We start from the raw sequence: 12,062 nt of genomic DNA on the forward strand, positions 1-12,062 counted from the left end.
GGCAGCGAGGGCTGCCCGGAGCCGCGGCGCCCGCGGGCTGAGCTCGGCGATCTGGGCCCCAGCTAGGCGGTGGGGCGGGGCGGGGAGCGAGCGGGGCCACCCGCCGGGCCGCGGAGACTGTCGCCTGGCTCCCAGGTAGGGATCGGCGGGGAGGGGACGCGGGCTTGGGGCGGGAGGACGAACGCCTTAACACCTGCCCAGAGCCTGCAAGGGAGAGGCGGGGGGTCTGCGAGGCCGCGTCTACGAGGGAGCCGGGATCTGGTCAGGGCGGGGATCCTTCCCCTTCTGTCTGCGGGGCCGGGTCTGCGGGGTGCCTCGGGGAGTCTGCTCTGGTCTGCGCCGGCCGCCGGGAGCGCATCGCCGCGGGCGCCCCGCCGTCTGCGTCCTTCCCCGCTTCTGTGTGCGGACGGCATCCGTCCCGGGTGCACCGTCCCCCGCGCCCGGCTCCTGGTGGAGGCCGCGTCTGTGCTGAGTGGGCCCGGCCCGGGGCACCCACGTGCGGTTCTCCGCGGAGCGCTCCTCCCACGGCCCTCCGGAGCGTCTTCCTGCAGGAGCCGGGGGCGGGGTGGGAGATGAATGGGGCAGCGGCGGCGCGCGGCTCTGGCTGCGCTGGGTCCTGCCTTGGCTGGGACGAGAGGGGGCGGCAGAGGCGGGCGCTGCGGCTTCGAGGCCCGGGAGGCGCAGGACTGGTGGCTGGGGGGGGTGTCCACGTGCGCGGGGACCTCCGTGTGCTGTTTGGAGGCGGGTGTGCGTGTGTCACGTGGACGCGGGAGTGTGCCTGTGTCTGCGTGGGGGGTGCAGGACAGGATGGAGTGGTGAGTGAGGGCGGGTCACGCGGACACGGGCGTGTGCCTGTCAGGGGAGGGGGTGTGCTCAAGTCTTGAGGGCGTTGCAGGGCTGAGCAGAGAAGGCTGTGTCACAGGCCACAGGACCGCGCCTTGGTGGTGTCCTCAGGGCGGGCACAGGAGTGTAGGAGGGGCACACAGTTTGTGCACTGGAGGATCCCAGGGAAGTGGCACTGGCCTCCCCAAGCCCTGCCCTCTTTCCTCCAGTACATACAAATTGACCCTCCACTGCATCCCAGGCGCACACACTCTGGGACGTGTGTCTTCGCCTCCTCCTAGGTCTCCCACCGTCAGTCCTCACAGCAGCCACGGGAGTCGTTTTAAACCTCACCTAACTGAGGCACTCCCCTGCTCACAACCTCCACCTGCCTTTGGGGGCCTCCTGGGCTCTGTCCACCAAGCTACCCTCACCCCCAAACCAAGCCCTGAGTCCCAGCCAGGAAATGACTGCTATGCAGTGTGAACTTCCATCCTCTCCTTGTCCTGAAATCCTGCTGAGTGCTCAGAAGAGAACTCAGGTGCCACCTCCTCTAGGAATCCATCCCTGAGGCCAGCACAGTGAATGAGGGACCTTTCTCTCCAGATGTAACTCCTCTTGCTGTCAGGTGCCGCTTACGTGGGGAAGACTCCACGCCAACCACATCAGCCTCCCTGCTGTTCTTCATATGGATCAAGCACTGTCCCCCCATGGCGTTTGCACCTGCTGGTCCCTGCGCCTGAAACGCCCTTCCCCAGATAGCTACACCGCCTCCTCCCCCTTCCTTCCTTCAGGTGTCTGCTCCAATCCTGCACCCAAAAGGCCTTCCTGAACCACACTGTTATCACAGCATCTCCCAGCCCCTTTCTCTTGATCCTTCTTACTCTGCTGTATTTTTCTTCATAGTATGTACCACTTGACATATCATATCTGAATCACTGGCTTTCTTGGTCTTTGCTCCTTGCCCCCACAAGAAATTAAACTGTATGAGAGCAGAGACTTGTTCTTTTTGGCTCACTGCTGTATCTCCCCACACAGGCTTGCACAGAGCCTGGCAGACAGTAGGTGCTCTGTGATTATTTGTGCTTGCATCCCAGATGTCCATGTCCCTGGCTGCTTCCTAGCCTGTGACCCCCCTACCTTTACCCCCAATCTGAGGCCACTTCTGCTCCTCTGTCCCTGACATTCCAAGTTCCTGAAAGGCCAGCTCTGGGAGAACTGTAACCACATTTGCATGTTGGAAATCCTCCCTCTAGCAACTGGTGTGGAGGATGGGGTAGGGTGAGGTGGAGGTGTGAGCCTGGAGTCAGGGAAGACCCATGTGGCTGGGAACGAAGCAGTAATCGGAATCTGGACTTCTAAGGCGTTCAACTTGTGAGCTCACCCAGCTGGTAGTGGGGAGATCAGGGAGGGCTCTCAGAAGAGGCAATGGCTGAGCTGTCCTCCAGGCAGCAGAGGAGAGGGAGGTGTGTTCCTGGCAGAAGCACAGCTTGTACAGAGGCCTGGCAGCAGGACAGAGTCTGCAGTTTGGGAAGCTGTGGTGTGGCTGGAGTGGAGAGTAAGTGTGGGGTTGTGGGGAGTGAGGATGGTCAACAGGGAAAGGATGAGTGACAAGGAGGGCTCCTGGATTGCTGGTCTGGGTCAGAAAAGAATGGGGAGGATGTGGTACCCGTCTTGTAATGGAGACGGAGGACGAACAGGTTTGGGGAAGATGCTGAGTTGAATCTGGGCCCTGTTGGATCTGAGCTGCTCGGGAACATGGAGGGGCAGGCGGCAGCTAGCTGGAAAGAGTGGGGCTGGAAGCACAGACCTGGTGTGGAGGATGAGGAGGGGCACAGGATGAGGCCTGAGGACCATCAGCCTCTGTGGGTGGGCCAGGACGATGCGATGGGGGTAACTGTGCTGAGTCAGACAAGAGCCCACATCAGTGCTTGGGGGCTTCCCAAGGATGGTGGGAGCGGGCGTCCTCACAGCAGGAGTCGTCAAGCATGACTTGGCACCAGACGCCTGGGCCTCCCTCAAGGGGACTGAGTCATCCTGGGTGGGGGCGGGAGCTGCGGAGGGTACCCGTTGCCAGGGCCATCCAGACACTCGTCAGGATCATAAACACGGCTCCAGTGAGGCGGCCCAGGGATGTGAGGACCACCTTCTGTGTCTGGCCTGGGTGGCTGCCACCTCTGCGGCTTTCCCTTCTGTTCGGTCCTCTGCTGGTAAGGGCTGTCCATCCCCTCGCCTGGACGTAGCTGGTCCCCTGCCTCGGCCTGGCACTGGGGTTCACAGCGGCCTTCCAGAGCTTGCAATGAGGCCTGACCAGGGCCTGAAGTCCTCCCAGGCGGAGCTGCTCAAACCCACGTGGATGGCAGCAGGGTCTGCCTGCTCTGCCCTGCTCCGGGACTCCTTTGAGGGATGCAGCTGGATGGGGCATGTCCTGAGGAGGAAGCCAGGCCAAGCGGGCATCTGGAGCCAGGGACCCACATTCCTTGGGAGTGGCCAGACACTTGGGGGGTGGAGCACAGCCTGGGAGAAGAAACCTGGGTGGTGGGTATGTGCCAGGCCATCTTGGAGCCGGGGGCAGAGGTGGGGTTGTACATCAAGGCTCTCTTGGATGCTTCTAGCCACAGCCACATCCCCGCCCAACAGGGCTCTGGCACAAACTCCTCCTGTGTCCACACCCCATTCTGTTTGTCCCATCGCCCTGGGAGTTGGCAGGACGGTGGCTCTCTGTTTGATTCACTCTGTTTGATTCCAAGAGGCTCAATGACTTGTCCGAGGCAGCAGGTCCCCAGTCTGGGAGGACGGGATTGAAGTGGTTTTTCCCAAAGAGGGAGGGCTTGAGTCTGGCCGTTCTTGGCCACAGGACTAAGCCAGTGCCCAGGCCTGTAGGAATCCTTGCTGTACCATGGGCCTGGGTCCCAGCCTGTCTGTCCATCTTTCTGTTTCCCCACATGGCCCTAGTTATCCACCGAATTAAGTTTCTACAAAGTATCTACTGAGGCCTGAGCTTGGGAAGGGCCTTGAGACACCCCCTGCGTGAGCCCCCAGATGGGCTCGGGTTTCTGCCTGGGGCACAGAACCCAGCCCAGCAGGCAGTGCCAGGCTGGTGGGCCTAGTGACTATGGGGGAAAGTCCAGATATGAGCTCTGGGATCAGGCTCCCAGGACCCCCGGGGTGCAGGTCACCCCCCTACCCTGGGCCTATGTACACGGAGACCTGCAGGCACACACGCACATAAGCACACCTGCACACACACACATCACACCGAGGTTTTCATCTCCATGCAGATGCGCTCCTGTGTGGGGACCACAACACGCACAGACACACACCGCCACCCCAGGCCCACAGCCTGTGTGCACATATTCCCTCCTGTGCAGACGCGCGGCCGGGGCGCCAGGCCCTGTCTCCCTGACACGACACGCGGCAAGAACCTTGGGCCTTCCCCGGCGGCCGCCTCCCTCGCAGACACGCTTAGTCACCTGAATTTGATCCAGGCGGGAGGGAGGGACGGAGAGCCTGACGTCAGCCCTCGCAGCCGCCTTCCGCCCGCCCGCGCCTCCATCTGGGCCACAGCGTGTCCCAGCAATCACAACAGCGACAGCACAACAACAACTCACTTTTACGGCGCCTCCTTAGTGGCAGGCCCTGTTCTGAGTGCCTTACGCACACTCCCTCCTCAGCATCTCACCACGTGCGTGAGGTGAGACCCACTAGAACCCCATTTTGCGGGTGAGGAAAGCCCAAGACACAGAGGCGAGGCCACCTGCCCACGGGCTCCCCGCCGGGAAAGGGTGTTGCCTGGCTGCCTGGCTTCAGAGCCTGGGCGCCAAACCGGGTAACAGGGCTCAGGCTGGAACAGGAAGCCCTTCTGCCCCAACTTGCTGGGTGATCCCGGGCCCATCCCCACCCGTTGGGCCTCCCTCTACCTATCTAAGAAAAGCAGGGAAAGGTGTTCAAGGGTAAAGGAGGATGGCCTTTTGCTGGAATGGCAACCTTTAGGAAATATGCAAATTTTATGGGCCCAGGGGCAGCCTATGGCTTCTGCCTGTGGCGGCTCTGAGTTCCGTAGTCCCTGCCTAGGGTCAAAGAGCAGGAGCTCCCAGCTCTGGAGTTCATTCTCTTCTGTGTGCTGGGGTCTGATGCTTGCTGGGGTTGCGTCTCTGCGGCTGCTTTCTCATCTGTCTAATGGGGACAGGGCTGTAACGATCACTATGGCAACCACTCATTTATTCAACAAATATTTATCGAGTTCCTATCACATGCCAGGCACTGATGATCTTTTGGAGACAAGGCAGATGAGAGCCCTAATCTCATGAAACTTACATTCCAGAGGGAAAAACATGGCTTGCGGAGTGAGGGGAAGGGGCGGAGGGGTGGGCCACCTGCTAGGAGGAGCCTGGCGGGGCCTGGAGGGTGTTCCCAGCTTTGGCTTCCTCCTTGCTATGCTATCTGGTTTCCAAGCTCTCCCTGAAGCTCCAGCCCCACTCACTGTCCCTCTCACCTCCTGCAGGGAGGCCTCCTTATGCCACAGCCCCACTCACTGTCTCTTCTCACCTCCTCCAGGGAGGCCTCCTTGTATCACAGCCACACTCACTGTCTCCCGCCCCCTCTTCCAGGAAGGCCTCCCTGATACTCTACCCTCACTCAGCCTCCTTACCTCCTTCACCTCCTCCAGGGAGGCCTCCTTGATATTCCAGCCTCACCAACTTCCTCTCAATCCTCTGGGTTCCAGCTTCCGTGCCTTTTCCTGTTCCCAGTGTGGAGGCTTCTCTCTTCCTTTTTCCATGTCAGCACCAGCCCCCACCACCTCCAGGCTTCCACTCATTCAACACACTGCGTACCAGGCACAGGGGGTCTGGACCTCACCCTTACCCTCAGTCTACCTCCAAACCCTGCTGTGAGCCTGGGAAATCTGGGAAGGCAGGGAATCCACAGGACAAGTCGGGAGACTGGGGCTCAAAATTGGGAAGGAGCTTGTCTAGGGCCCCTGGTAGGTCAGCAGGCAGGACTGGAACCCAGCCTTGGCTCCTCAGCGGCCAGTGGACTCCAGCCATCCCTGCCTCGCTGACATCTGTCAAAGCAAAGGGATGGGGAATGAGGGGTGGAGCAGGCCCTTCACCATGTGCACTCTGGGTCTCCCTGAGATCCATGTTCTCAGTCGCTGTGTGGGTACGGAGGAAGTTACCAGCAGACAGGAAGGATGGAAGATCAGGAGTTCACTCACTTCCTTCTCCTGAGAGGATGCAGAGTCCAGCACAAGCAGGGGGAGGGGCACCAGGTTGGGCATGGCCAGCGCTCTACAAGCCTGGAACAGAGATGGAGGTCTCAGGCGGAGTGTCAGGGTTCAGTCTGGAGTCAGGATGTAGCCCAGGGTCATGGCTGAAGATGAGGGCTGGGGGTCACCTCCCTGACGTTGCAGCCACCACACAGTGACTTTGAGAACATGGGTCTCAGGGGACGTCATGCCCTGTTTCACCCTCATTCCCCTCATTCCAATCCCCTTGCCTTCTTTTTTTTTTAAACGGAGTCTTGCTCTGTTGCCCAGGCTAGAGTGCAGTGGTGCGATCTCAGCTCACTGCAACCTCCACCTGCTGGGTTCAAGTGATTCTCCTGCCTCAGCCTCCCGAGTAGATGGGATTACAGGTGCATGCCACCATGCCTGGCTAATTTTTGTATTTTTAGTAGAGACAGGGTTTTGCCATGTTGGCCAGGCTGGTCTCGAACTCCTGACCTCAGGTGATCCGCCCACCTCGGCCTCCCAAAGTGCTGGGATTACAGGTGTGAGCTACCGCACGGGGCCCATCCCCTTGCTTTGACAGATGTCAATGAGGCAGGGCTGGCTGGAGTTGGGAACCCCAGGGAAGTCTTCCTGGAAGCAGTGAGAGGGATGGGGGTAGGAGGCTGAAACATCAAAGAGGGCTCCCTGGAGGAGGCGGGTGGGTCTGAAGCATCAGCAAGTCTTCTGAGTTACTAGTGTCTAGCTCAGCTTCCAGGAGGCAGTGTTGGAGTGTTCTGCTGTCAAGGGGTGGGACTCATGACTCACAGGGCTGCATGCTGTTCTGGGGCTGAGCTGACCCTGGGTTCTGCCCCTTCCAGTGCTGCTGGGCCTCCAGGCTTCTGCCCTGTCTGTCCTGACTCCAGAATGTCAGATTCTCTCTGCTTCCCTGTGAAGCCAGCAGGCAGCGGTGACTGCCTCTGTTACCGGCGGGGATACTGAGGCCTAGAGGGCTGGCATTCAGCAGAGGCAATGTGAATTCATTCAGTTCATAGGGACAGACTTGAGTCTGGGTGTTGGCAATCCCGGTGGAGGGAACAGCCAGGGCAAAGGCATGGAGGTGGGACCCACAGGGCTGTGGCTACCTTACCTGGTAGCCAGCCTGACACACAGGAGTGAAGCCTTCTCTGCCCTCCTTTCTCAGCTTCCCGACAAGGCTACGCAGAAGACCCCCCTTGACTGAAGCAATGGAGGGGGGTCCAGCTGTCTGCTGCCAGGATCCTCGGGCAGAGCTGGTGGAACGGGTGGCAGCCATCGATGTGACCCACTTGGAAGAGGCAGATGGTGGCCCAGAGCCTACTAGAAACGGTGTGGACCCTCCGCCACGGGCCAGAGCTGCCTCCGTGATCCCTGGCAGTACTTCGAGACTGCTCCCAGCCAGGCCTAGCCTCTCAGCCAGGAAGCTTTCCCTACAGGAGCGGCCAGCAGGAAGCTATCTGGAGGCGCAGGCTGGGCCTTACGCCACGGGGCCTGCCAGCCACATCTCCCCCCGGGCCTGGCGGAGGCCCACCATCGAATCCCACCACGTGGCCATCTCAGATGCAGAGGTTGGTGGGGCAGCACGAGGGGTTGTTCATGAGCCCCTCAGTAGACTGCAATGAAGACTCTTTCCTGCCCCTATCTGTGCCACACAGCTATCTGGCTTTGGTTTTTATACCCTCAGAGCTGGGGAGATCACTACCTAACAATATAGTCTCTTCCCAACCAGGGGAGCTGCAGCTGAGCCAAAGGCTGCCTTCTCTAAGTCCTGCTATTCCCACTCCCAGCCTAGGCCTGGGAAATAGGTCTCTCCCTGGTCCCCTATGTAGTCTTCTTAGAGATGTGAAGATAGAGGCTATGTCCCCCCCACCCCCTAACTCTTCCCCAGCTTGCATCCCTCGCCTCTAATTCTGCCTCTTAGAGTCGGTTCTGCCTCAGAAACGGCCAGCCTGGCTCCAGCCTCTGGGCTTCAGCTGGAGTTCTTGCCACTAATTCTGAAAGTGAACTCAGATTCTAAGCAGTCTACAGATGTCAGGGGCTGAGCTTTTTGTGCCTGAACCCAGGCTCTCGGCCTCTGTGCCCAGGGCTCCTCATCTTGTCCCTGGAGTCTAGACCTTCTCGTTCAGCTGCTTCTGGAAATAGTTGCTCATGGGTTTCTCGTGGATTGGGGTCTCCCAGACTCCAGAATCCAGACAGGAATTAGCGTTTTCCCTTCACCACTGCGTCTGGGGAACACAGCACAGCCATGGCGTCACCATCCATGTTTTCAAACATGAGCCACATCTTCTCATCACATACGGGGGCGATGGCACCACCAGCTCCCCCATCCAAACTCAAAAGCTTGGTGAGACCTGGGGGTCCGGGAATGAGGGGCCTGTGGCCAGAAGTAGACCCTGAACGGGCTCTGAGGTAGGAGCAGTGCTGCCTCTGGACCCAGCTCAACCTGGTGCTCACTCTTCCCCCACAGGACTGCGTGCAGCTCAACCAGTACAAGCTGCAGAGTGAGATCGGCAAGGTAGGAGTGGGCAGGCTGAGAGCAGTGGGGGCTTCGGGATCCTCTGCTTGGTGCTGTTCCTTCTCCTGTGTGGGAGGGAATGGGAGGCAGAGCCGGGCAAGTCCTAGCCTGGAGGTGAGGACAGTTTCGTGCCCTGTGGGAAGTTCCCAGGTACCCAGGGGGAGTGTGGAAGATGACTCTTGATTCCTGACTCCCAGAGTTCCTGACAGTTGACAAGGAGGGACTGAGGGAGGCATGGAGCCGTGTTGAGCCAAGCAGGGGCAGTTACCAGGGCACAGGAGTCCCCTCCCCGTCTGCTACAATATTTGCCCATGAGCCAGCTGGTGGTGGGAGGTGCAGATGGGGTGCAGGAGAGACCAGAGCTGCTTGGGCTCCCCACCTCCTGAGCTGGTCCTGGGAGGGGTTGCCCTGTCCAGGTGGGGCTGACCGATGCCTGTCTGCAGGGTGCCTACGGTGTGGTGAGGCTGGCCTACAACGAGAGTGAAGACAGACACTATGTGAGTCTGGGGATAGGAGGGAGGTGTTGCCCACGCCAGGCTGTGGAAGCCTGGGGGGTGGGGCAGGAGTTGTGCTCAGGAGATAGAGGACAGGGCTGCCTGAGAGTGAGCTCCCTGTCCCTGGGGGTATGCAAAGGAATGAGCTTCCTAACCCTGGGGATATGCAAGCAGAGGCTGGATTCCTCTGTAGGGAGAGTTCCAGAAAGACTTGCTGGGGGAATGAGGGGAAGGGCTAGGCTCAGACGTGGCCACCCCCTAACCTCGCTTAACACGTACCTGGGCTACACTCTCAGGGCCAGTAGCAGATGTCCAGTGTGCCTCTCCGGACCTCAGTCCACACGTACTAGCCTGTTCTGGCTCCCGGTGGCTTCACGCTAGTGACGTTTCTGTCCCTCCTTCCTTAGGCAATGAAAGTGCTTTCCAAAAAGAAGTTACTGAAGCAGTATGGCTTTCCACGTATGTATCTTCTGGTCCTGTTCCTGGGAGCTCCTAGCCTGGGAGGCGGAGGAGACCTCGGTCCCGAGCTAGTTTTGGCTAGGAATGGTGTAGAGAGGGAGACGGCGTGAGCAGAGGCCTGGGGATGGAATGTGCGTGGTGGGTTGGGACAAGACCACGGGCGTGCAAGACTCTTGCTTGAGACTGGTTTGGGGGCCACGGTGAGGCCCAGCCACCTGGAACAGGTGCTTGAATTCTCTTCCTGGTTACAGGTCGCCCTCCCCCAAGAGGGTCCCAGGCTGCCCAGGGAGGACCAGCCAAGCAGCTGCTACCCCTGGAGCGGGTGTACCAGGAGATTGCCATCCTGAAGAAGCTGGACCACGTGAATGTGGTCAAACTGATCGAGGTAGGGGGAGGTGGTGGTGAGCAGGTGGGAACCAGCACCTGAGTCTCATGGGAGCCGCTTCTGGTGCTGGGGAGCCCCTAGCACAGACCCAGGGATCTTGCCAAGGGAGCAGATGTGGCTGAGGCCTCTGATGACAGGGCCAGACTTGGGGTGGGGCTGCAGGGAGGCTTTGGGAGCCCAGCCTGGTCAGGGATGTTCCCAAGTTCCCACGGAGGGTGAGGGCTGCCCCAGAGGCAAGAAGTGAGCCCCTCATTGCAGCAAGAAGGGAGGAAGGCTGGATGTCACGTGGCAGGCCAGGCTGGGGGTCAGTGACTTCTGAGGCCCCGTCAGTCTGGCACCTGTGCACTTCCTGCTCCATTGTCTGGGTGGTTGCAGTGCATGCTAAGGGTTCTGGGGCTGGCAAGGACCAGGAGGCCTGGGACCCCCAACCCCATGTCTGCTCCCTCTGACCAGGTCCTGGATGACCCAGCTGAGGACAATCTCTATTTGGGTGAGTGACCTGGCTCATTCCTACAGCAGCTCACCCAGGGCTGGCCCAAGGGCTCCCTTGGGACACATATGACCTTCAGGTGGGCAGTGTAAATACACTGACCTCCTGGGGACAGAAGAAAAACACACGTTCTGAAGCCCTGGATTCCCTTGCCCAGTCCTGCAGAACCAGGCCCAGAATATCCAGTTAGATTCAGCAAATATTCCCAAGCCCCACTCCCTACTTCCCTCTGAGCAGCAAGACTGTGGATCCATTTGGGCCGTGCACTCAGGTAGATGCAGGAAGCAGGCTGCACAGGTTCCCAGACATTGTAGCTCTGTGCCTCAGTTTTCTCACCTATAAAACAGGGATACTAGTGGTATCTACCTCATAGGGCCGATGTGAGGAGTAACTGAGTAACTATATGTAAAGCACGTTCGTTATTATCCTCGTTAATAGTAACGTTATTGTTTTAGTTCCTTGTGTCTGGTTCAGGGCTGGGCTTAGAGGAGGCCTCAGAAAATGGGGCAGAAGAAGAACTGGCTTAGGAATTAGAGGCTGAGGCTTTAGTCTCCACTCCCTACCCTACCTGCCTGTCTGCTATGACCTTTAGGAAAATTTCTGCCCCTTCTCCGTGCCTCAGTTTCCCCCTCTGTCAAAGGGCCCCATGCTGATGCTGATGGTTCTCACCTGGTACCTGAGGATCAGATGAGGCAGGTCCATAGCAGACCCCACTCTCATGCATTTATTTGCTCTGATATCCCAGGAACCCCTGTCCTGTCCCTGCCTCAAGTATGCCTGCATGCCTGCCCCCTCTCCTACCCTCCAGACCAGGGAGGGACCTTGGCATCGGCTGCTTTGCCAGCTAGCTACACCTTACCTTCTTGTCTTTTCTTTCAGTGTTTGACCTCCTGAGAAAGGGGTGAGTTCCCCGTCCTGATCAGGCAGGTCAATTCTCATCCAGGCCTTCCTTCCTTTCCCTCCCTGTGTCCCCAGCCCAAGGGTCAGCTACTCTAGGAGAAGTCAGAGACGGAGGCCCTGCCCTTAGGGGTTAATAAGAGACCAAGAGGACCATTCTTTGAAGGCTGATGGGGGTCAGTGAGACTGCAACAGTCAGCAGGGAGACCTCTGGAAAAGGGGATGGGTTTTGACCCAGGCCTTGAAGAACTGGGAAGATATGGATGGAGGAGAGGGGGAGGAAAGGAGAAAGGAGTGTTTTTTAGGTCAAAGTATAGAGGTGGGACTCAACTCTTAGCGGTATTCAAATCATAGAGGGTTTTTCAGCTTTCCAACAAGTCTGTGAACGGAGTGGGTGGGATTCCATTTGCTCCTATTTGTGAGAGGGAAAGCCGAGGACCAGAGATGGTATGTGGCTTCCTCCAGGTCACACAGCGAGTCACTGATGGAGCCCAGGTTCCACATGTCTGCCCTCTGCGGCTTTTCAGGGTATTTACAGAGCAGATGACATGGAGTAATGAGCACGGGGCTGGGTGTTCCGGGACCCTCACTGCCAAGGCTTCAATGCAGGCTGCAGCTTGTCTCTCTGCCTGGGCAGCTTCCTACAGACCATTTTGGGGAGAGGGGCAGGGAGGGATATCCTTTTAAGACTTGGAGGCTTGGCCGGGCGCGGTGGCTCAAGCCTGTAATCCCAGCATTTTGGGAGGCTGAGA

The 12,062-nt window shown here is 58.9% G+C and overlaps 1 protein-coding gene across 3 annotated transcripts in view; it reads left to right on the forward strand.

Annotated features, from left to right (window-relative positions):
* The window catches only part of LOC108520721 (calcium/calmodulin-dependent protein kinase kinase 1), a 12,505-nt gene extending 501 nt beyond the window's left edge, over positions 1 to 12,004 (forward strand). Inside the window, exons 1-8 of one of the 3 annotated variants that reach the window (XM_017860206.1) lie at positions 15 to 135; positions 7,236 to 7,638; positions 8,538 to 8,585; positions 9,029 to 9,082; positions 9,487 to 9,538; positions 9,790 to 9,923; positions 10,377 to 10,413; positions 11,293 to 12,004. In XM_017860206.1, coding sequence (XP_017715695.1) covers positions 7,279 to 7,638; positions 8,538 to 8,585; positions 9,029 to 9,082; positions 9,487 to 9,538; positions 9,790 to 9,923; positions 10,377 to 10,413; positions 11,293 to 11,318 — 711 coding nt within the window. In that variant the 5' untranslated portion in view covers positions 15 to 135; positions 7,236 to 7,278 and the 3' untranslated portion in view covers positions 11,319 to 12,004. Of the gene's footprint in view, positions 1 to 14; positions 136 to 7,235; positions 7,639 to 8,537; positions 8,586 to 9,028; positions 9,083 to 9,486; positions 9,539 to 9,789; positions 9,924 to 10,376 lie in introns of those variants that run through there. The other 2 variants (XM_017860207.1, XM_017860208.1) reach the window with 2 other exon arrangements.
* Positions 12,005 to 12,062: the final 58 nt, after the last annotated feature.

Source organism: Rhinopithecus bieti, unplaced genomic scaffold (genome assembly GCF_001698545.2).
Source record: "Rhinopithecus bieti isolate Rb0 unplaced genomic scaffold, ASM169854v2 scaffold_54056, whole genome shotgun sequence".
In the NCBI taxonomy this organism is placed as follows: Eukaryota; Metazoa; Chordata; class Mammalia; order Primates; family Cercopithecidae; genus Rhinopithecus; species Rhinopithecus bieti.